At 43.0% G+C, this 25,127-nt stretch overlaps 1 protein-coding gene across 1 annotated transcript in view; it reads left to right on the top strand.

Annotated features, from left to right (window-relative positions):
* Window positions 1-5,153: 5,153 nt before the first annotated feature.
* ST8SIA3 (ST8 alpha-N-acetyl-neuraminide alpha-2,8-sialyltransferase 3) overlaps window positions 5,154-25,127 on the top strand; it is a 40,530-nt gene continuing 20,556 nt past the window's right edge. The window contains exons 1-2 of the mRNA XM_030192079.1: window positions 5,154-5,192; window positions 5,768-5,933. Of these exons, the coding sequence (XP_030047939.1) occupies window positions 5,770-5,933 (164 nt within the window). The 5' untranslated portion in view covers window positions 5,154-5,192; window positions 5,768-5,769. The remainder of the gene's footprint in view (window positions 5,193-5,767; window positions 5,934-25,127) is intronic.

The following is a 25,127-nucleotide window of genomic DNA, read 5'->3' as shown; positions in this document are numbered from 1 at the left end:
ATCATGAAAGTTTCAGACGGGGGTTTCCAAAGCAGGCAGGCATAGAAATAAGTGTGGTTTATCAAGTATAAAGCTGTATGACAGGAAGGAAAAGGGGGGGGGAAAGAGTGCCCATAGAGCCTGGCAGTAACAGAAAGATAAGGAAGCAAGACTTACTACGCAGTTTTAAATGTGAAGCAGGAAATGGCAACGTACAGCTAGAAAGCTGGCAAAGAATTGTAAGATTTAAACAGAATCAGAGAGCATGAAAGGTAGAGGTTAAGTACCTCTCAGAGGTTTAAGTACAGCACAGAGGAAATGAGCCCGGATCTCTATGAGGGACAGCAATCAATTGGAAGATAAAACAACAGAATTTTAGTCAAGAGCTATAATCAACCCCCACTTTGACAAAAATTCGGGTGGCGTGTTTAAATCTAACGCTGGGTCACCAATGTTGGGAATTGAGGGGTCCCGAGCCCCCCCAAGAAGGCTAAAGTGACCTTAATCTGACTCCATCTCCAAATAGCACCAGCACTGGGGTAATCAGGGAGTTGTGAAGTTCTAAGAGGAATTGCCACTGAGAGAGACGTTAGGTCTAAGGGACCCGCATTAGTCCGCCTCTCAGCACTGGCAAGGAATAGATACCAGCCTTATGACAAACTGGATTTAGGCTACAGGTTATACAATGCAGCGAACGATAGCCTGATACAGCAAAAGCATTTATACTTACAGTCTTTCATCATTAAGTGAAGCTCACAAATCATAATTTGGAATGAGGAGTTTATTTGCCAAGGTACAAGTCAAATCAGTGATTGACAAAAGGCACGTACAATCAATTAATTATAGGAATATAATAAATTGCAAACAGGGGTTAATTATTTGCTAATCTTTTATAATTTCTTTTACCAATTAGAGGTTTTACAAGGGAAAGCAATTAGGTAATTTGTCAATTCTGTTGGACACATTGGTTTCCCTTGGAGAGAGAGTGGCAACCCTTTTCTCTCTAACTTAAACCAGGAAATACCCTGATTTTTATAGGTGCCCTCAGGATATGGATAATATGACAGTAGATATACCTGATTGGATCTATGCTAATGTCATGGTTGTCACTGATTGGCTCATGCTAATGAGTAGCTTCTATCTTGCTAACATGGTTTTGTCTTTAGCTCGCTTGATCACAAATCTTAAGCAAGACCCTGCTCACAGGAAAGTCTCCCTCCTCTCTTGGACAGCTAGTTCCCTATTTTCTCTGCACCTGCTATGACTCACTCATTTCTCAACTTGTTTTTCTAACTTACATTAGAGAAAATTCCACTTTGTAACAGATACGGGCTTCCATTTTGTGCTGAAATCCTCCATTTTGTTTCCATATCTATTGACCTAACTTTTAGGCCTCAATCCGGGCTACAAACTAGGCCATACTTTTCCAGTAAGCTCCCAGTTATGTCAGCCATCAGATTTCTGACTCAGCCAAGGTCTGTAATGGCCTGAGCTCTATGACTGGGCCCACCACCATTCCGGTGGGGGGGGTCTCTGGCTGTACCATAATTATACACGCTGAAGAAAGCTAGACACCCGGCCATAGCCGCTCACATAGGCAGACCACGTTGTAGGTGCTACCGAGGCCCTCAGCATCTTCCACACCTCCGGTCTCCAAGTCGGCAAAGCTGCTCTGGCATCTGCTGCCCTTCCAAGTCCGCTTCCGGTGCTAGGGCCCTGAACGCCTGAAATTGAAAGTGAAACAGCGCATCCGCTACACAATTATCCAGCTCTGGGACGTGTCTAGCCCTGAGGTGTACATTCAGTCACAAACAGCGCAGCACCAATTCCCGAATCAAGGAGTTCACTGTCAAGCAACGCGCCGCCTGCTTGTTCACCACCTCCACCACCCCTTGATTGTCGCATCACACCAATATATTCCTATCCCGCAGCCGCCCCGGCCACAACTCGCAGGCTACCACAAACGGAAACAGTTCCAAGAAGGTGATATTCTTTGTGGACACCTCTGCACTCTGTAGTGCCAGCGCACCATTAAATGCCGACAGGAATTCCAACCACATCCGGAGGTCACTATGCACCCCCCTGGATAGGAGGACATGATGGTGAGGCTGCACTACCCCGGATGTTGCCATTGCTAACCGCCGAGAAAAGGCGCGTCCCATCGGGATGACTCTACAAGCAAAATTGAGACTCCCCAATAAGGACTGGATGGCCCCCATGTAGCCTTCCTACCCTACAACACCCCATGATGTCCTCCAGCTGCGCCACCTTCTCTTGCAGCAGCTGCGTCACCATGCGCACCATGTCTATCTCGATGCCCAAAAAAGTCAGGACTGAAATGGGGCCCTCCATCTTGTCCGTGGTCAACGGCATGCCAAAATCCGCTTCCACCTGTAAGAAGGTTCCCAACAACCTACTGCAGTCTCCACTATCATGGGCCCCGATGAACAGGAAATCATCCAAATAATGCACTATAGTGTCCAACCCCGCCCTCTGCACCATCACCCAATGCACGAAGGAGCTGAAACGCTCGAAGTAAGCACATGACACCGAACAGCCCATCGGTAGACATCGGTCGAAATAAAAGGCCCCTTCAAAATAAAAACCGAGCAGCGGAAAGGCGGACAGGTAGACCGGCAGCAACCTGAAGGCCGCCTCGATATCGACTTTGCCAACTGCGCTCCGACTCCGCACTGTCACACGATTCACACCGCACAATCAAACGAGGTGTACTGCACTGAGCAGTAGTCTTTGGGAATGCCCGCGTTCACCGACCTCATGTCCCTCTGCCCCCAGACGCTGGTCAGGCGCAAAAAGGATCGCATCCAATTGACCACTGTCTTTGCGACCTTGCGCTCCCTTGGTCCTTCGGTCTGCTTTTATGGTGCTTCGACCGCTTCCGCTTATTCCTGCCCCCCAACAAATAGAATATATCAATGCACCACCATTCCCAAAGCTGCCGCCGGGCCATATGCTCTCGTTCCATCCTGCCGCGTTGTATCCTGACCTGCCATCATCCGGTTGCTGGCTCCTCCCGCCGTGGACGTTGAAGGGCGCTCTGCCTCTCGCTCCTCCCGACTTGCTGCACCCCTTCCAGCGGCGTCCATGTTGTTCCGTTCCTGTGAGTATAAAACAGGGGAAGCGGCAGGACCAGCCCACCTTTTGCCCCACCCCACCTCCCGGGCGAGAGCCTCTCCTCCTGCCATAACCCCCCACCTCCTGCCATAACCCCCCACCTCCTGCCATAACCCCCCATCTCGGGTCTCTGCAGCCTGCCCGCCTATCCAGGGAGCAGCCTGGGGGGGGGGGGGGGCCACCGGTGCCGTCCACGAAGGCAGCCCAAAAGGAGGCCAGCCCCCCCCCCTGCTGCGGACCCCACCCAGATGTGGCACTGCCCACTCCTCATGGGACTCCCTCCCCAGCACCCCCTTGAAAAACTCTGCTGAGGCCCTTGGAGCATCACGTGCCACCCTGCTCGCCCCAACAGCCTGCTCGCTCACCAGACCCCCCCCCAACCCACTCCTCGAGCCGGCCACTGGGAATCCTCTCACTCTCCCCTCCTCCCCTATGATCCACTGCCTGGGGAAAAGAGGCCACCCCTGCCAACCCCACCCCACATCCTGCACCACATCTCCCATCATCTGTGCGCCCCCCCCCCCCCCCGTGAACCTACGCCCACATGATGCGTTTTCTTTTGCCGCTTCTTTCCCCTTCCTAAAGCTGCATCCGCAGCAATAGCTGTCTGGGCGGCCTTCTTGGATCTGTGCCTCCCCCTGTACTCACATGTGCTGGGCTGCCGCCTATGGAGTCACTGGTGCAAAATGAAAGCTCTACGCCCTGATCCTCCTCTGCCACCTCACCTGCTCCCAACACCATGGTGCAGGCCTTGATCCCCCAAAGTTTTGAGCACAACTCTGTGAAGGGAGGAACCGTGCCTTCGAGCCACCACAGCTGTGAGTCTGGAAGTTCTCCTATGTCTTACAGCCTTGATTGCTCTTGAAAAGCTGCACAGCTCGCCTCCACAAACCGCCTCCGAGGAACAGGACAATGCCCGTATCCTCGGAGGAGCTCTCTTTTACTCTCCCCCTTATCCCCGCCCCCCACGCCGCCATCCACCAATAGCAGCCCCCCCTCTGGGCCCGCCGAGGGAGCCTGCTTTAAACTGGCCACTCACAGCGCACCCTTCATGCATGTCACACCCGTGGCACATCTCACCCCTTCCCCTTGCTCGAGCCCTGCCAGAACTGTCTTGAATGGGCCCAGCCAGGAATAATTTACATTTTGTCTTTTCCAGAAATTTGGGGAGGAAGCATAAACCATTTAAGCTAAATTATGGAATAACATTGTTTTTAACAGGCTTGGATATTTAACTATTCTTTGGAACATATCCATTGTCCTTATGTTTTGAAATACTTGAGGGTACTAAACAGAGAAAAACTTTGCAAATAATGTGGAATAACGTACATTACTTAAGGTAACACTCACTTTTTCTCATTTTAGCGCTGAGCACATTTGTGACATTTTCTCCTTCACAGATGGTAAAATTTAAGGCATAGTTGATTCATGCAATATCTTATTAAAATGGATGTGATTTAAATCACACAAAGCAGCTCATTAACAATTAGCACAGTAGTAAAACTGCTTCGCAACACATTTTTCGGGGGTGGAGGGAGGGAGAGACACAACTCAACCTGCTATAGGGTTGTGGGGGGTTTTGCAAAAACTCTGTAGCAAATTTTAATGGGCTTTATTTGCATGTAAATCCGTCCAGAAGAATAGTGTGTGAAAAAAAGGCTAATTATTGCACAGAAAACAGTGCCAGTTAGTACACCAGAGTTTTTATTTGATATGATCTGCAGCTGCTTGTGTATTTTTCATAAGCAACAATTGGCTTGAATCTGCCAACATACATAGCACGTAAGAATTCTTCCTCAGTGCAGGATAGTTGGTTTGGTTGGTAAGTCTGTGATATTTGCTAGAATGCATTGAAGAACAACCTCCATGTCTTATGGCAACCCTATTTCCAGGGAGACAATTGGCTACTTATTTAGCCCTCTTCTAGTTTTGTCTTTGTTTTTGACCCTCGGGAAGCACCATACGCCTCTCCCCATCCTAGGGGTGGGGGTGCAGCATCTGCACCGTGTGAGAGAGTTTATCCGTTGTTGTGCACAGGGGTGGGAGAGGGAGGGGGTGGTAGCCCTTCAGAAGATCAGGTATTTAAACTTGGCTATTTCTCGTCCTTGCTTTCTGCTGCAGGGACAGAAGCTGCTGCTTAAGTGTCCCTGCCAGCTCCGATCTAACCTGTTTGTGCACTGCTGCTCTCTTCTGCTTTGTTTGCTGATGCTGGATGCTGCGTCTGGTGCTCCAGCACAGTTCAACACCAGCTTCACCTTTGCGTTTTGTTTGTTTGTTTTCTTTGTGTTACATTTGCATTGCATTTCGCTTCTGGAATTCTTCTGTTGCCCCTCCCAAGCTCCGACACTAATCCAAGAGCCTTCATTAAAGAGATGGCGGCTCGGTCTGAAAGCCTGTGGAGAATGAGAGAGCATCTGATCAAAGATGCTGCTGCACTAGTGCAATCAGCTGCCATTTCAGCACTACCATTCAACCCTCCATTTTATCTTTAATTCTTTCTTCCTCGATCGGGGATTTCACCTCTTTACCCCTTCCACCCTCCCACCCTCTACATCTGTTCCTCCCCCCCCCCCCAACTTTCTGCCTGCAGTTTCAGCTGTATGCACCGAAATGGACCTTTTTCGTTTGTTTCACTCACTTTTATTCTTCCCAGGGATGAGAATTTGCAAAATGGTCCGCATTGCCAGCATCTTGGGTTTGGTTATGCTAAGCGTTGCTTTGCTTATTTTATCCTTGATCAGCTATGTGTCCCTGAAAAAGGATAACATCTTTGCCGGGCCAGGGGGGCCTAGAATGTACAAGTTCCATGCCGGCTTTCGGTAAGTGCTTCTACTTATTGTTATATATTGCAGTGTTTTTTCTTTTTTTTTTGTTTTGTAGAGGTGGTAAATAAAAAAATGTGGTATATGATAGTCATCTATATTTTTATATGGTCGTTAAAAAGAAGTATATCGGAAAGCAAGATCTTTTCCTCTCCTCATTTAGCTGAGTCACAGATGAAATCTTTTTGCTGTCTTTAGTATTGTAGTGGGGTAGCAGGCATAGTCCTATGGTGGCTGGTGGATTTCTGGTAAATAAATTATTAAAAAAACATTTTATGTGTGAGATGACTTCATAGGTATGGTGTTTCCCCAGAATTATTGCAGGGCTCGAAGCCTGTTCCAACAGCTCAGCTCAACACTATCTGATAGACCCTCTCTGAGCCCAGCCTGTTATATCATGTTCAGTCCTGACTGGCCTAGCACAGCAGAGATAAATGTGCTGTGTATTGGAATCATGTATCCCTTTGCTATCCCGACCATTCTTTCTCCCTGTAGTCCAGCAGAATCTTTTTATTGCAGAGATAAGTCAAATTATTTATCTCTATCTACCTATTTTCTGTTCATTATCCATCACGTCTGTTGGGGCAGCTAACCAAACTCCATGTTGTCTGCTAATTCAGTAAAGCATTAGCACAGGTGAAAAGTCATGTTCTTCCAATCTAAAAATTAGCATGAAGAAGGTGCATGCTATATCTCCCTAATTCCATAATAGGTCACCTAAATTTAAGCACCATTTGCTTGCTTAAATTTATAGAATAATGCCATCCACTTATGCACATAAATGACAACGGTGTGCCTAATTGCTAGTCTTTATTTACACACTCAAATAAAGTTCCCTTGGATTCTGTAAAGGTTGCCCGAATTTGGGCGTGGATCCCAGAGTCTAAATGCAACATAATTAGTGGGCTCTAATGATTTAATGATTGGAATTAACAAATATTTAATTGGCACTAACTATGATTTGCACACTATTCTGTAACAATGGGTGCCTAAAATGGATCATGCACAACTCAAAAAGGGCGTGAACAAGGGAGGGGCATGGGCGGGTCAGGAGCATTCAGAAAAGATGTGCGTAGTGTTACAGAATAGCGAGGATCTACGCCCAACTTCTGCATCAGGATTTACACCAGGTTTCAGCTGGCATCAGTCCTTATGCCCAAAGTTGAGTGCAGAATTTGGCACTCAACGCTATTCTATAAAGAGCACTCATCTCGGAGTCCTCTTTATAGAATAGCATTGAGCACTGATTTTTATTGGCGCCAAATTTTCAACCCATTTATAGAATTTCCATCTTAGGGGGAGATTTTATATATGGCACCTAAAAAATCGGCGCTGAAATCAGTGCCGACTAAGCGTATTCTGTAATCATTGCCTAGATTTAGGTGTCGAGTATAGAATATGCTTAGTTGATATTACAGTGCCTAAATCTATGTACATCCATTTGCACCTTTGAAAATGTGGTGTAAATACCAGCGTGTAGAGTTAGGCACACTGGGCCATATTCTGTAACTAGGCGTGTAAATTTCAGAATGCCCACGAAATACCCATAACCACGTTTGCATGCACACATTAAACATTTGGCGCACATCGTCATAGAATACACTTAGCAATTTGTGCATCTAAATTCTAATCAGTGCCAGTTAGTGCTCATTATTGCTTGTTAAGTGCTATTAAAAATGCCGATTGACTTGTTAAGTTACATATGCAGTTATAGAATCTACACTGATATTGTCGCCAATCTCTATAAGTGTTATATAGAATCTGGGGGTTTGTGTGTAAATGTAAGGGGGCATTCACAGGGGAGGGGTGTGTGTGGGGGGTATAGGTGGGGAAATTTACACACTTAATTTACAGAATACTGTAACTAACCGTCAGCGCTGCGTACGCCTTGTAGCGCTATAGAAATGCTAAATAGTAGTAGTAGTAGTATAGAGGTTGGCGAACATGCCCTTAAGGGACTTATCATTGGCCAATGCTATATCCCAGATACTGTTTCTCAAGCCGATCCTGGAGCACAAAGTTGTTTAGAGGCTGGTGAACATGTGCTTGAGGGACTTACCATTAGTCAGTGGTATGTGCCAGATGTTGTTTCGCAAGCTGATTCTGGAGGATACTCTAATCAGTCTGTGTTTCAGGATATTTGCAGCAATGCACCTCTCCACACAGATTTGCATACAATGGTGAGAGTGCATAGAAATCTCTCATACATGTTCATTGTGCATATCCTGAAAACCAAATTGGGTCTCCAGAAGAACTTAATTCATTGATTAGGAGAATGCTGTCAAAGGGTTTTGTTCATTTTTAGGGGAGAAGGTGCCACTGAAATGACTTATTCATGGATCCAAGGGGTGATAATGTGGTCCTTGGGCACTCTTGGGAAGTTTATTCATAGATTAAGTTTATGGGATTTTAGTGAGAAGCCCTAGATGGGTCATCAGTTTTGATAGGGGTGGGCACATGGGTTCAGGCTCCAGGTTAGGATCCATATCATTCAGCATGCCAAACTGTAGAGCAATATTGTGGAGCATAAATGGGTTAGCTACTTTCTTAGTCACATGGAGGGGCATTTTCAAAAGAATGTCCAAGTCAGAACTGGGACGTCAGCTCATAATGTCCAAAAAAAAAAACCCATCCATATCTCACAGCCATTTTCTAATTCAAACAGGAAAAATGTTGGGGTTTCCTATTTGAAAATATGTGAGAACGTCCAAAATGATCAGCCATTTTACAAAATAGAGTTCAAATTATGAATGCCAAAGAACACAGGGACAAAGACATCTGTCTGGCAACATTTGTACAGATGTCCTCACAGAGCAACGGGGCAGCCTAGTGGTCAGTGCAGTGGATTTTAATCCAGGGCACCCAGGTTCATATTCCACTGCAACTCTGTTATTTTAAATGAGACAGGGAAATACCTACTATTCCTGAATGTATATCACCTCAATAGCCCTCTAGCTTGCAGGTATCTTTAATATTTAGGTACAGTAGATATATCTCTGTTTTTGGAGGACTCACAGTTTAAAAGTTAAAAAAAAAGAGACTTGAAATGGAATTGTAACCTGGGTCTCTTGATTTACAGTCCACTGCGCTAACCACTAGGCTACCCTTCAGACCTGTTTGCTGCTATGTTCAGAATGTTCATAATACCTGATGTTGTCAGGGAGCTTAGTTTCCCTTTCCAGTGTCACTTTCAGGAATGAGGGAGAGGGACAGTAAGCACTGGGGGATTAAGGAGAGGTTATGCCTTAATCCCTCCAGTGATCTGCTACTCAATCAGGGTACCTTTTTATACCCTGGACGTGATTGAAACAGGTGTAACCTAGGACACCCTTGTTTTTTTTGACTTGGATGTTTCTTCCCGTTGAGTTATAGCTGTTGGATATCCTAAATTTAGGCCTTCCCTTGTCCTACCCTAATCATGCCCACACCCTCACTGTTTGGACAAACTTCAGTGTAGGACATCCAAATTCTGCCTTTCAAAAATCGTGATTTGGATGTTCTTTGGCAGATGGACATTTTTTTTTTGGCCATTTTGAGATGTTCATCTGCTTTGAAAATGAGTGTTATAGTGTAATGTACAGCCAGATAAGTCCAGGCATCTGAAATGGTTTTTCAGAGCCCTAAATATCCCTTCACTGACCAGGGCTGCCGAGAGGGGGGGGGGGCAGGGGGGACAAAATTCCCCGGGCCCGGGCCTCTAAGGGGGGCCCAGCGCTGTAGTCCCTTCCACCTGACCCCTCTGTCCACCACCAGGCTGGGCCCCCCTGAATTAAAATCTTAGCACCTCACCTCGACCTCACTCCGTGTGAAAGAAGCGCAGCAGCGGCAGTCTGCAGATCTTAAACGTGGTTCGTTCCTTGTGGGAGCCAGTGGAGTTTCTCTCTTAAGGGTTTTGCGCTTTCAAATTTTGGTTTTCCAAATATGAGTCTGGCGGCGGTCGAGGTGAGGCGCTATGATTTTAATTCAGGGGGGCCCGGCCCGGTGGTGGACGGAGTGGGGTGGCTATGATGATGACCTCGGGGGGGGGGGGGGGGGGCAGGGCCCTGGGGGCGGCTTTGCTCCGGGCCCGGCCCAGTCTCTCGGCGGCCCTGTCACTGACCACCCTGGTGATGGTGTGTGCCTCATTATGGTCTCTGTCTGTGGTGCAACTAGGGGTGTTAACAGCCATATCCTGCCTCTCCTAGCAAAAAAATGAAGAATAATGTAACATTAATACCCTAAATAGTTATATAGAACTTGTTTTTATAAACAATGCAGCACTGCATACAGTGAATATCATTATGTTAACGATATGTGATTACTATATAGAGCTTGCTGTACATTAACTCAGCTTCCTGTGCATACCATTCTTTGTTATAATCCTTTTTTTATGTGGAATTTTGTCTAAACCTGAGATGCAGTGCGAAGGTGAGTAATATGTTACTATGATAAATGCCTGCCATACAGAGCTTGGAAATTGAAAGCTGTACAATTTCCAGCTTACCTAGCAGCCACCCTTCACTGTACTTCCCTTCTGTGAAATTTCATCCATGTGTTGACTGGGAGAGGATGTAGGAGTCATCAGAGCATCTGGCAAACTTGGAAACAATATTCTGCATCTTCATATGTGAACATTTGGAAGATAGAAATGCTTCCTATTGTGATATGTCTTTTCTCTATGTGACGGTGGAGAAAGAGCAATAATAATGCAATCAGTTGCACTCATTACATTTGGCATACGCACAAGGTTACAAAAAACATGCTGTGAATGCTGAATATGGTCTCTGTCGAGTTTCTTCATTGCCCTCAATACTCAGCTAATATGTCTTGAAAAGAATAATTGGAGTGGAGGAGTAGCCTAATGGTTAGCGCAGTGGGTGGAGAACCTGAAGAACTGGGTTTAATTCCCACTGTAACTTCTTGTGACTCTGGGCAAGTCACTTAACCCTTCATTTCACCAGGTAGAAAAACTTAGATTGTGAGCCCACTAGGGATAGAGAAAGTACCTGTGTATAATAAAAATGTTAACCACTTTGATTGTACTACAGAAAGGCAGTATATCAAATCCCATTACCCTTACCCATAAGGTGAGTGAAGGATGGTGGCAGCAAGTAAAAGGGGACCAACTCCCCAAGGCAGTGACCATGAAATATGGACCATGTCAGTTGCTGGTCCCTTGACAGTTGATAGAAAAATAAAAGATGTCATATTTCTTACATATTCTTAAAAATACAATTAAAAAATAAATACAGTAAGGAATTTTTATATGATGAGGAAGTTACAAATAGCAAAACTATAATAGCCCAATGACGAGTGAGGCGAGTCATGAGATACTGAGAGTATTCTTTTATGAAACGAGTCACCACTGAGAGTATAAATAGGACTAGATTCAGTAAATGGCACCCAAATTTGGGCACTGAAAAAAATGCACGCTGAGTGCTATTCTATAAATGACGCTTCGAGTTGGGCACCTTTTATAGAATAGTGCGTAGCACCAGGACCCATGCCCATCTTTGGGTACGAAGATGTACACCAACGGAAACCTGTGTAAATCTTGAAATGTAAATTAGGCGCAGATCATTCGAATTCTGTAATACTGTGTGCATCGGTAGTGAACACCCCTGACCCGCCCATGTCCCTTCCATGGCTATACCCCCTTTTCAGTTCCTGCACACCTTTACAGAATAGAGCATAGCAAGATGCACATGCAAATCCTGATTAGAGCCAATTAACCAATAATTGCTTGTTAGCACCCAATTATTGCTAGTTGACTCGTTACTCAAATTGCATGTTCAAATTGAGCGCACACCCAAATTTGCACACACAATTTTAGGTGCCATATCTAGAATCTGGGGGATAATGTGCATTATAATATTCTTATAATATTCTTAGCATTGGGACATTGATGTACTGATGGGTGGAGAGGGGGCATTTCTGCATTATTCAGCTAATGCTTTATGATTAGTGTGTGAGTAGTATGTTACATACATTTTGTCAAATTGATTTTGATAGATGCCACACCCAGTTCTAGGTTGTTAGCCAATCAGAATTGAGGATCCACTCAAGTCATACCCACTCTCCACCCAAACCCTGCCCTCACCCTACCTCTACCCCACCCCACCCCTTTTGACATGACATCACAGCCCCGTATAAGCTCTACCCCCTTGAATAATTCCTCCTCAAACCATGGCCTTTTTGTATAATCCTGCCCCCAAACCCCACCTCTGTTTGCACAGCCTTGCCCCAAGCCCCACCCCTTTTAGCACATAATGGAAAGACATCATAACTCTCTCTGCCCAGACCATGCCCATTTTTCAAGATGGTGGTGAGTAGTGAATGTTTCAAGCTTTCCTCTCTGCCGTTTGTTTTTCCGAGGCCTTAAACTGTTTTTAAAAAAATCCATTCACTCCCTGTTTGTTTTTTTTTCTTCAGCACCCTGTTTTTGCAGGAAGATGTCCATTACAGCTAAAATCCCCAGCTCCCTCTTTGTGAGAAAAAGCAGAACAGCCGTACTTGAACCAGCAAAAGTTTGTGTAACTGTCTTTAAAAGGCTTTTTTAAGCAGTGCTTTCAGCCCCCTAGCCATTTGAGAACCTCATGGTTCATTATCTCTCAGAAGCAAAAGGACATGCCTTGTCTGAAAAAGCTTTTGTTTAACCAATCGCGCATCTGACTATATTTCTCAGTGACCACCTCCTCATCAGAAGCATAGCCCACAGACCTCCCTCTTCCCTCTCCCCATAATCCCCCCCACATCCCCTCTCCTTGTGAAAAAAGTAGGCAGCATGGAATAAACTGCACTAGCCATCATCAGACCAGCCTGCCCAAGCCCTGCCCTTCCCTCTCCCCTTATCCCAGCACCCTTGCTCCTTTCAGTGTGGTACAGTCTGTGAAATACAGTTGATTCAGGAACTCCTGCTGGTATGCAGATCACAAAGCAAAAAGATGTAAAAAGCAGAGTTTTTCCCATTTCCCCCACCTCCTTTTTCATGAAACAAAAAAAAATACATTTTGCACTTTAAGTCCAAAAGCCCCTCATTTGTTCATTATGTCACAGACAGATTTCATTCTGCTTTCTCTCTTTTTGGATTTATAAAAGGTTTTTAAAAGAACGAGACAAGCACTAGCATTGCATCTGTTTCAGAATGAAAACTTTGAATAGCTGCCCCTCCTTCTACCCTCACACAGCTCATTCAAGACATGTCCAGGCAAGCCAACCCCCCCACCTTCTTGCCAAAGACCAGTTACCATAAGGACCCCAGCAGCAACTCCACTCCACCCATACAGGAAGGGAAGTAGGAAGTATGACAGTTTCTGCATTTCATCTCTACTGAACATTTTTTATTGACCGGAAAAAGAGTTACAGGTAAGCAAACCAACATTTTTTCTTTCTAAAATGACAAAATAGTTACAAAACAATTCTTTATACAAGGGTTGCTCGGTCTAACAGATCAGTTGTTGATTACAGGCTCCAATGAGCCCAAGGAATCTCACATTATAATTAATTATAATTAATAAATGAAAGTATGTTTTCTCCCCTTCTGTGAAGATTCTAGTAGTGTTTTTTTATTCAGCAGGTACCTTGGAGCTTCAAGTTAATAAGGTTATCCAGAAAGCTTTTTTTCTGATGCGTAAATTGCGATATATTCGTAAATATTTTGAAGTCAACCATTTCGGTTGGTGGTCCAGGCTCTATTATTAAGCTCCCTAGATTATTGTAACATTATTTATTTGGGATGTTCCCAAGTATTAATGCAAAAACTGCAGATGATTCAAAATAGTGCATTGAGATTGATTTATTCTCTGAAACGTTCTGATCATTTAACATTTTATTATTCAAAAGTTCATTGATTACCACTGGCAGCCTGGGTTAATTTTAAATTGACCTGTATGATGTATAAAATATTGTATGGATTAGCTCCATCAGCCCCATGGTCACCCGAATGTGGAGTACCCCAAGGATCCCCCCTCTCACCCACCCTCTTCAATCTGATGATGATACCCTTAGCCAAATTACTAGCTAATCAAAATCTTAACTCCTACATATATGTAGATGATGTCACGATCTATATCCCATTTAAACATGATCTAAACAAAATCACCAACGAGATTAACCAAAGCCTCCACATCATGCACTCTTGGGTGGATGCATTCCAATTAAAACTGAATGCAGAAAAAACACAATGCCTTGTACTCACCTCACAGCATAATATAAGCAACTTCACCACTATAACCACTCCAAACTTTTCTCGTCCTGTCTCAAACAATTTGAAAATTCTTGGAGTTACCATTGATCGAAACCTCACACTCGAAACCCACGTGAAGAACTCTACGAAAAAGATGTTCCACTCCATGTGGAAACTCAAAAGAGTAAAACCTATCTTCCCAAGATCCATCTTTCGTATCCTGGTACAATCAATGGTACTAAGTCATCTGGATTACTGCAACACACTGTATGCTAGCTGCAAAGAACAGACCATCAAGAAACTCCAAACAGCCCAAAATACCGCCGCCAGACTCATATTTGGAAAACCAAAATTTGAAAGCGCAAAACCCTTAAGAGAGAAACTTCACTGGCTCCCACTTAAGGAATGAACCACGTTTAAGATCTGTACGATCGTACACAAAATCATCCACGGAGACGCCCCGACCTACATGCTAAACCTCGTGGACCTGCCTCCCAGAAATGCCAAAAGATGAACCCGAAAATTTCTTAACCTACACTTCCCCAGCTGCAAAGGTCTAAAATACAAGCTTATACATGCATCCTCCTTCTCCTACATGAGTACGCAGTTGTGGAACGCACTACCAGCTGATCTGAAAACAATCGACGAAATAGCTAACTTTCGTAAATCCCTGAAGATGTATTTCTTCAATAAAGCCTACAAAGAGGACCCATAGCTTAACTATACCACCTCACCAATCCATCCCAATCCGAAAGTCTTCTTTTTATGTATATCTACTTTCTTAGTACTTCTTTCCATCCTCAATCTCTTTGCATCAAGAATTGTATCTGACACCCTGGAATGGCAATACCATAACAGACCTCTGTAAGCCACATTGAGCCTGCAAATAGGTGGGAAAATGTGGGGTACAAATGCAATAAATAAATAAAATATTTGGTAAATTGTTTTGTTCTGTCAAATCCAGAGTGCAATGTTTGTTTAAAATATTTGTTTTCCTTCCCATCTTTAAAGGGTAAATGTATTTGTTTTCCTTCCCATTTTTAAAGGGTAAATTTCAGAAGAAAATGATTGATTCTTTATTAGCTTATCAAGCTGCTAAATTGGGAAAAGATATTTCTCCTTTATTAACGCAAGCATCAAGTTACATTCATTTTAGGCGTTTGTTAAAGACATATTTTGTTTCGGAGTTTTAATAAGAATTGATTGTTATAGGTACATTTTGCTATTTGTATAATATTGTATTTCCTGAATTGTTCGGTCTCTTTTCCTTTTGTAACCCGCATCGAACTGCGAGGTATTGTGGGCTATAAGAATAAATGTTATGTTATATTATGTTATCAGCCATATGGCAGAGTGTTAAAATCATGGGTCAAAACTCTTTTGTCACAGACAGCTCTTTGAATTATTTTAAGAATGTAGCTCTCTATGAGCCAATGGCCTTTGTTCTTGACAATCCCTTTTTGCTGAATAATTATGTTTTTCTGTTCAGCCAGTGGCACATGTGGATTGTAATCCAAAACTAGCTCAATTAGACTACAAAACTGTATCTTCTCACAGTTATCACTGTTAAGTGTGAATCCTTTTATCTTCAGGTGGGTCTCCCATTGGATGATTTGTCGTCATATATTTTGGGACTGACTGAGGCAAACTCTGTGATATGTTTACCCTTAGGGATCTCACCCATTAATTCACCTAAATAATTTCCCAAGGGTAGATTCCACTCACCCTCCTTGATCATAAAAATCACAGCGTCTGTGTCGTGGTAAAGACAACACTGTTGTAAAGCGGTGATGCATGCTGTGCCATTGTCTAAAACAGTGTTTTCCACCCAGTCTTCAGGGCACACCAAGCCAGTCAGGGGTTTCAGAATATCCCAATTGAATTCAGTGGGGAGATCCTGAAAACTCAGACTGGCTGGGTGTGTCCTGAGGACTGGGTTGAAAACCTCTAGTCTATAGGATCGCATGATGACATGGCATAATCAGTGGAAAACAGGTACATGTACAGCTCATTGGGGTCTTTCACAGTGCTCAATTTAGGTAGATTTGTTCTTTGACCAAACTTTTCCCACAATGAGTTTAAGAACAGTTTTGCAATTTGTCATCTTGCAGGGTTCACATTAACCTGATCAGCATGTAAAAGCACACCTTCTTTCTGACAAATCATCTGTGTATCTGTTTTGTTGTTCAGCATCAGTTCATCATTGTAGAAACTCCAATGCTTCCTGCTTTTGACACAGGTGCATGTTTATGTATTCTGCAGAGATGAGTAGGTGCTTGTTCAAAATGCCAGACCTCATAGATTTCATCAGCCATGTACCCTTTAGTGATAGCAATTTCCATTTCCATGGTACACCAAGTTCCCACTAGGGCTGTCTCACTGTCACTGTGAGCACATTTCTCCTGCTGGCCTGTATTAGCACATGTGCAACACAACGAAACATGAGCTTCCATGCATTCTGACAGGAAACACAGGGAATAAAGCCCAGATGGAGGGTACGCCTTGACTTTTTTATAAGCCCAAAATAATCAGAGAAGGGGGCCAAAATTTTCATAAATGATTAATGGGTGACCTGCCAGATATTCTTTAATTTTTTTTACAAAAGGGTACAGGCTGGTAAAATCATAAGTGTATTTTCTCACCCTGTTTAACCTGGTAGTACAGACAGATGGTGTTCATTCTACCTCTAACAAGGGCATCCCAAGGAATTAAAGGTTTGGATTTTATCTAAAATCATTGGACGTGTTGTTTTCAATCAACTTACCACCAGGATTAACGACTTGTCCATTCTTCTCCCAAACCAAACAGTCTTTTGTACTAGTCATAGTACTGAAACCATGATAGTAGCACTTTTGAGTGAACTTCATTCTACTCTTGATGCAGGTAACATCACTCTTCTTGTTTCCTTGGAACTTTCCTCTGTTTTTGATCTTGTGGATCACTCCCTTCTTATGTCTTGTCTTGTCTCTATTGGACTTTTGGGTACTGTTCTCTCATGGTTTGCCTCTTTTCTTTCTGTGTGCTCTTTTTCAGTCTCTATGCCTATGTCTTCATCTGGTGATATCACCCTCTTCTGTGGTGTCCCTCAGGGTTTTATACTTTCGCCCCTCCTTTCAATATTTTCCTTAGACCTTTTGCCACACTGATTCAGAATTTCAATATAAAAATCTTCATTTATGCTGATGATATCCTCCTGCTCTTTCCTACCACTCCTTTTCAGCCTGATCTTAACCTTCTTCAGTCTTGTTTAGCCACTGTTTCTCTTTGGCTCTCCGACAATTGCCTTGTATTGAATACCTTTTAAGACTGTCACCTGTTAAATTTCTGGCCCAGTTTCTACCCCTTCCATGGTCCATGTTCCATTTGATTCCCCAATTCCTACTGTTAAATCTTTTAAGTACCTGAGTGTTATCTTTGATTCTGCTCTTTCTTTTTGTCCTCAGGTGTCTGCTGTTCTTCAGTGTGGATTCTTCTCTCTCCGTATGTATCTCTAAATTCTTGGCTTTCCTGATCTTAATCCAAGCTTTTTTCATATCCCATCTTGACTACTCCAATGTGGTCTATGCAGGACTCTTTGCTTCTCAATGTCACCTATTACAGACCTTACAGAATGTGGCCACCTGCTTTCTTGAAGGTTTGATTCTGTATCTCCTCTCCTATCATCTCTTTACTGGCTTCCAATAAAATTCCGATCCTGGTTCAAAATTCTTTGTCTCATTCATAAAACACTTTATTCCAGTTCACCTAGTGCCTCTATAGAAGAGAATAAAAACAGTAAAATCTGGAGAGCCTTGTATACCAATGCCTGTAGTATGGGAAACAAACTTCTAGATCTTGAGGCTACAATGATGGAAGCAGACTTGGATTTAGTGGCAGTCACGGAGATGTGGTTCACAGAGAACCATGACTGGGTGTTGCTATACCTGGCTATAATCTACTCAGGAAGGACAGAGTAGGAAAAAAGGGTGGAGGTGTGGCATTATATGCTAAGAATGATATCCAAGTGACAGAACTGCAGGACATGTGGGATATGGAAGAAGCGCTGTGAGTTAAACTGGAAAGAGGGAAAGGAAAATGTATCTATATCGGAGTGATATACAGACCACCCTCACAGTCGGAGGAACTGGACAGGGACTTAATTGATAGCTAGGAAAGGGGAAAGTACTACTGATACATGACTTCAATATGCCAGATGTTGATTCGGGTGTCCTGGCTGTGGGGTTGTCTAGAAGCAAAGAGATCTTAGATTTCCTACAGGAAGAATTGTTCTGGCAGTGGGTAATGGAACTGACATGGGATGGAGCTATTCTGGACCTGGTACTTATTTTTTTATTTTTGTTACATTTGTACCCAGTGCTTTCCCACTCATGGCAGGCTCAATGTGGCTTACATGGGGCAATGGAGGGTTAAGTGACTTGCCCAGAATCACAAGGAGCTGCCTGTGCCTGAAGTGGGAATTGAACTCAGTTCCTCAGGACCAAAGTCCACCACCCTAACCACTAGGCCACTTCTCCACTCAGAATGGAGAGTACATTTCTTATGTCAAGGTGGCAGACCATTTGGCATCTGGTGATCATTGTATGGTATGGTTCAATAAGAGGGCTCATTCTAGATTGAAGGTCCTGGATTTCAAAGGAACTAACTTTGCCAAGATGGGGGAATTTCTCAAGGAACAGTTAGCGGGATGGGAATAGCTGAAGGAGGTAGAACAGTAATGGACAAGACTGAAAGGAGCTATATTAAAGGCAACTAACCTTTATGTTATAAAATTACATAAAAGTAAGAGGAAATAAAGGCCTCTCTGGTACTCAAATGTAGTAGCTGAAAAGATAAGGGTAAGGAGGCTAGCCTTCGCACGTTATAAGACAACTCAGAAAGATGATAAGAGAGAATACCTAAATAAGCGAAGATAAGCTGGAAAAGCTATCAGGAAAGAGAAGCGGCAAATGGAGGAAAAGATAGCTAATACAGTAAAATTGGAGGATAAGACCTTTTTCAGATATGTAAGTGACAAGAGGAAGTGCCATAATAGCATTGTGAGGCTCAAAGCTGAGGGAAAGAAATATGTGGAAGATAATAAGGATAAAGCTGAACTGCTTAACAATTATTTTAGCTCTGTGTTCACGAATGAAAGACAGGAGGTAGGGCTGCAGAAAACAAAGGCTAAAGGGGATGGATGTATGGTAGACCAAGACCCGTTTATGGAGGACTGTGTTCGTGAGGAGCTTGCCAACCTAAAAGTAGACAGAGCAATGGAGCCAGTTGGGATACATCCGAGGGTGTTTAAGGAACTTGGAGAAGTTCTGTTGGCTCAGCTGACGGACCTTTTCAATGCTTCTTTAGAAACTGGAGTGGTCCCGGTGGACTGGAGAAGGGCGGATGTGGTTCCTTTGCACAAGAGTGGAAGTAAGGAGGAGGTTTGGAATTACAGACCTGTCAGTCTGACCTCAGTGGTGAGTAAGCTAATGGAAACACCTTTGACTGAAATCCTGTGCCCATGCTGACTTCATACATTTCAAATTCTTGCTGACCTCCTTCCAGTCTGCTCTTTTACTTGCCAAACAGGACTATTACATCCAGTTGACTAATTCTCTTGGCTCAAACCCTCATCGTCTCTTTGCCACACTGAACTCTCTCCTCAAAGTGCCTTCACCTCCAACCCCCTTCTTCACTTTCCCCCCAGACTCTGTCTGATTTCTTTCATGATAAGGTTCACAAGATTAAACTTGAATTCTCAACCAGGTCACCTCCACCTCTCCTTCCCTTAGTCCATTCTCTCAACCCTCCAACCCCTGCCTCCTTTTCTTCCTTTTCTGAAATCACTGAAGAGGGAACTACACATCTTCTTTCCTCCTCAAAACTAACTACCTGTTCCTCTGATCCTATTCCCACCCATCTACTTAACACTATCTCTCCTACTGTCGTCCCATTTATCTGTCATATCCTCAATCTTTCATTGTCCACTGCGACTGTTCCTGATGCCTTCAAACATGCCGTAGTCACACCACTCCTTAAAAAACCTTCATTGGACCCTACCTGTCCTTCTAACTATCGCCCCATCTCCCTCCTCCCTTTCCTATGCAAGATACTTGAACGTGCCATTCACTGCCGTTGCCTTGACTTTCTTTCATCTCAAGCTATTCTTGATCCACTTCAATCTGGCTTTCGCTCCCTTCATTCAACTGAAACAGCGCTTGCTAAAGTCTGCAATGATCTGTTCCTAGCCAGATCCAAAGGTCTCTATTCTATCCTCATCCTTCTCGATCTATCTGCTGCTTTTGACACTGTTGATCACAGCCTACTCCTTGATACGCTGTCCTCACTTGGATTTCAGGGCTCTGTTCTTTCCTGCGTACCTTTAGTGTATACTCTAGTGGATCCTCTTCTACTTCTATCCCACTGTCAGTTGGTGTACCTCAGGGATCTGTCCTGGGACCTCTTCTCTTCTCCATCTATACTTCTTCCCTTGGTACTCTGATCTCATCCCATGGTTTTCAGTATCATCTTTATGCTGATGACTCCCAGATCTACCTCTCCACACCAGAAATCTCAGCCAAAATCCAGGCCAAAGTATCAGCCTGCCTGTCTGACATTGCTGCCTGGATGTCTCAGCGTCATCTGAAACTAAACATGACTGAGCTTCTTATCTTTCCCCCTAAACCAACCTCTCCTCCTCCCCCCATTCTCTATTTCTGGGATAACACTCTCATCCTTCCTGTCTCATCAGCTCGTAACCTTGGGGTCATCTTCGACTCCTCCCTCTCCTTCTCTGCACATATTCAACAGACTGCTAAAACCTGTCGTTTCTTTCTTTTTAATATCAGCAAAATTCGCCCTTTCCTTTCTGAGCACACTACCAGAACCCTCATCCACGCTCTTATCACCTCTCACTTAGACTATTGCAACTTGCTTCTCACAGGTCTCCCACTTAGCCATCTCTCTCCTCTTGAATCTGTTCAAAATTCTGCTGCACGACTAATATTCCGCCAGAGTTGTTATGCTCATATTAGCCCTCTCCTCAAGTCACTTCACTGGCTTCCTATCCCATTTCCGCATACAGTTCAAACTCCTCTTATTGACCTATAAGTGCATTCACTTTGCAGCTCCTCAGTACCTCTCCACTCTCATCTCTCCCTACATTCCTCCCTGGGAACTCCGTTCACTGGGTAAATCTCTCTTATCTGCATCCTTCTCCTCCACTGCTAACTCCAGACTCTGTTCCTTTTATCTTGCTGCACCATATGCCTGGAATAGACTTCCTGAGCTGTTACGTCAAGCTCCATCTCTGGCTGTCTTCAAATCTAAGCTAAAAGCCCACCTTTTTGATGCTGCTTTTAACTCCTAACCCTTATTCACTTGTTCAGAACCCTTATTTTATCATCCTCACTTTAATATTCCCTTATCTCTTGTTTGTCCTGTTTGTCCTAATTAGATTGTAAGCTCTGTTGAGCAGGGACTGTCTCTTCATGATTTAATCTTGGGAACAAATGGTATGAGGAAAAAGTCCACAAAGATGGAAAGGGGCTCCAAAAGGGAACCATTTGCTGAAATGATCAGTCTTCCCAGAGGATCAGTGGTAAACTTGTGGATCTTCGGAAGTATATAAATGGTGGCTGCCACAGGATGTTCAACTAATAAATATGTGCTTTCTTTCTGTACGATATATCCAGCCTTTAAAGTGAAGTCAACCACTTCTTTGATTTCCTTTGTCAAAGCATCTGTGGGATCTTCTTCCAGTGATAAATTATATTCTTTATCCAATATCTGTCTCTCGATCTCCTTAACATAAGATGTACAATACATCACCATGATTCCACCCCTTGATGACTATGTTGTGATTGTGAGCAAGTGCATTAATGGCTGTAATCTCTTCTTTTTTCATATTGAAAAATCTTTGTTTCATCATGATCTCCAAGTTTTTGATATCTTGTAGTACGCACTTGTTGAAGGCATATATTAGTGGACCCATTTCTCCTGGATGAATCCATTTGGATTCTCCTTTAATGATTGAGAAGTCAACAGTGTTGGGTTTATCTTGAAAAAAATGTGTAATTTGCAATTTCCTAATAAATTTATACACATCAATACACATTTTGAAGTGATCATATTTATCAGTGGGTATATAAGATCAGTCTTAAAAAAAACTTCTATCTCTGTTTCACTTCATGCATATTTAGATAGATTAAATATAGGAATCTCTATCTCCACATGCTCCTGGGATAGTACCCTCTGCTTATCTCCCTGCCTCTCATTGAAAACCTCCCTCTCTGGTTGTAGGAGTTGGTGCTGTATAAGTGCCTTCTTGGTTCATTCTGTTCCGATATCTTTTCTTTTAAAAAAATTCTTTTAGCTGGACCAAGGATAGGAGTTAGTGTGGGGCTACTCAGAGGGGTGGAAAAAACATCCTCAGAGTCATTTTGAATTCTTTTCTTTCTTCCTTCTTCTATCTCATTGCCCCTAGTTTTAACTTCTCCTGTTGGAGAGGGGGTGATGGTGGAATTCTTATCAATTACCTGCGGAGAAGCTACAAGACATTCCCTATTCTATTCTGATATCTTTTATAGGACTTAAAATTATTAACTGGTTTAGCTTTTGCCCATCTGTACACATTCCTTTTATTATAGTCATCCTTATCTCTCTTAAACTTCTTCCTTTTCATTTTCCTCAAATGTTTCCTAAAATCATCAGTTTTTTAATTATGTTCCTGAGAAATATGGCAAAATTCATGTCACATTGTTTCAAATCATTCAGTTTTACATCAAGTTCAGTTTTAATTATTTCACACTTTTTGATGTTACAGCAATTAAAATCATTAAATCGAGTTAATATTTATTACGAATCACACACCATTGGCCTAAAAACTCTTGGTTATCGAAAAACATTTTTGGATCCTTATTAATCCTAAGACCCTTTGGGATAAACTTAGCTTGACAACAATCTACAATGGTCATATAGGGCTAGATATGGCACCTGAAAAATCTGTGTGGAATAAATTTCCGCCTAAGCGTATTCTATAAATGGTGCCTAGATTCAGGTGCAGTATATAGAATATGCTTAGTTGATATCCCAATGCCTAGAATCACATGCATCCATTTAAACCAAGGAAGATGTGGTGTAAATACTGGTACGTAGATTTAGGTGCAGAGGGCCATATTCTATAACAGTGCGCGTAAATTTTGGAATGCCCATGAAACACCCATTTCCTTGCCCATAACCATGCCCCTTTTTGGCTCCATGCATTAGAATTAAGGTGCTGAGTGTACTCTTAATGAGTTGTGTGAGTAAATTCTAATTATTGCCAATTAGTGCTCATTATTGCTTGTTAAGTACTGTTAAAAATGCTAATTGGCTTGTTAAGCCAATTAATTTACGTGTTGTTATAAAGTACGCTTGGATTTCAGCGCAGATTGCTAGGCATGATAGTTAGAATCTGGTGGATAGTATATTTCATTATGCACTATATTTTTCTTTAGCATAGTAAATTCTGTCCATCTATCTATCAGGTTGTCCTGAGACATATCATCTTCTTCCAGAAGTGGCGGATTTTGTAAAAGTCTTCAGATGGTCTTCTGGGAAACTCAGCACATTATACCTGGGTTTGAAGGTCATCGTTGGTCCCTTGGATGGAAGAACAAATGAACAGTAGAGAGGATAAAAACCTCACAATGAAAATAAAAGATAACAAAGGGCTTCTTTTACAAAGCCGCACTACCAATTCCCACAAGGCAAATGAGAGGAAGCCCATAGGAATTGAATGGGCTTCCTCTCATTTGCCGCACTGGGAATCGGTAGCATGGCTTTGTAAAAGAGGCCCACAGTGAGGAGACAGAAACATTTTCTGGAACCAGCGATCTCTATTCCTATCAGCAGAAACAATAAAATGCTGTTGGCATGACATGGTCATGTTTTAGCAGAAAGATTGCCTGCCTCAGGGGTCTAAAATACATAAATAACCAATGTAAACCTTATTAATACTGGATGCTACAGCTGAGAATAATAATGCAAAAAAAACAATAAAAAATTCAAATACAAGGTTAAAAACCACAAGGTTAAGCATAAATAAAAACAATGATAATAATAATAATATTTGCTATACAAAATAAAATCAAATGGCATAGACTCTCTTTCTTTATCTACATGATAAAAAACACACTGTCTCACCCTCTTATCCCAATACAACATAAACAACCCCACAACAATAAGCACCCCAGACTACACCCTCCCCATCTCAGATAGCCTGAAAATCCTCAGCGTTACAATCGACTGTAACCTAACACTAGAGAGCCAAGTGAAATCTTCAACAAAGAAAATGTTCCTCTCTATGTGGAAACTCAAACGCGTGAAACCATTCTTCTAGAGGGAAACATTTCGCAACCTGATACAGTCAATGGTACTAAGCCACTTAGATTATTGCAATGGAATTTATGCAGAATGTAAAGAACTCATAAAGAAACTTCAGACCACCCAAAACACAGCAGCCAGACTCATATTTGGAAAAACGTGATTCGAAAGCGCCATACCCCTCCGAGAGAAACTGCACTGGTTACCTATCAAAGAATGTAACGCTTTCAAAATCTGCACCCTGGTTCATAAAATTATCTACGGAATGGCCCCGGGATACATGATAGACCTTATAGACCTGCCAATCAGAAACACAACCAGGTCAACACAAACATACCTAAACCTCCACTACCCAAGCTGCAAAGGACTCAAATACAAATCAACTTATGCATCCAGCTTTTCCTACATAAGTACACAACTATGGAACGGATTACCAAAAGCCGTGAAAACAACGTGTAACCACCTAAACTTCCAGAAATCATTAAAAACTCACTGTTCATAAAGGCATACCCTCCCAATCCAACTTAAACATCTGAACCCTGCAACACTACAAAATCAAAGCACGTAATGGATACAGCACAACCCGTCCCCTCTACGATTCCCTATGAGTCTGTCCCACACGAACTTCATTCTACCTCAACATCACTGTGTATTTGTTTTTACCGGAATTGGCGAACGCCTTTACG

This window comes from Microcaecilia unicolor, chromosome 2 (assembly GCF_901765095.1).
Source record: "Microcaecilia unicolor chromosome 2, aMicUni1.1, whole genome shotgun sequence".
Taxonomy (NCBI): domain Eukaryota; kingdom Metazoa; phylum Chordata; class Amphibia; order Gymnophiona; family Siphonopidae; genus Microcaecilia; species Microcaecilia unicolor.
The sequence above is the reverse complement of the archived record's forward strand: the minus strand, read 5'-3'. Positions and strand labels throughout refer to the sequence as shown.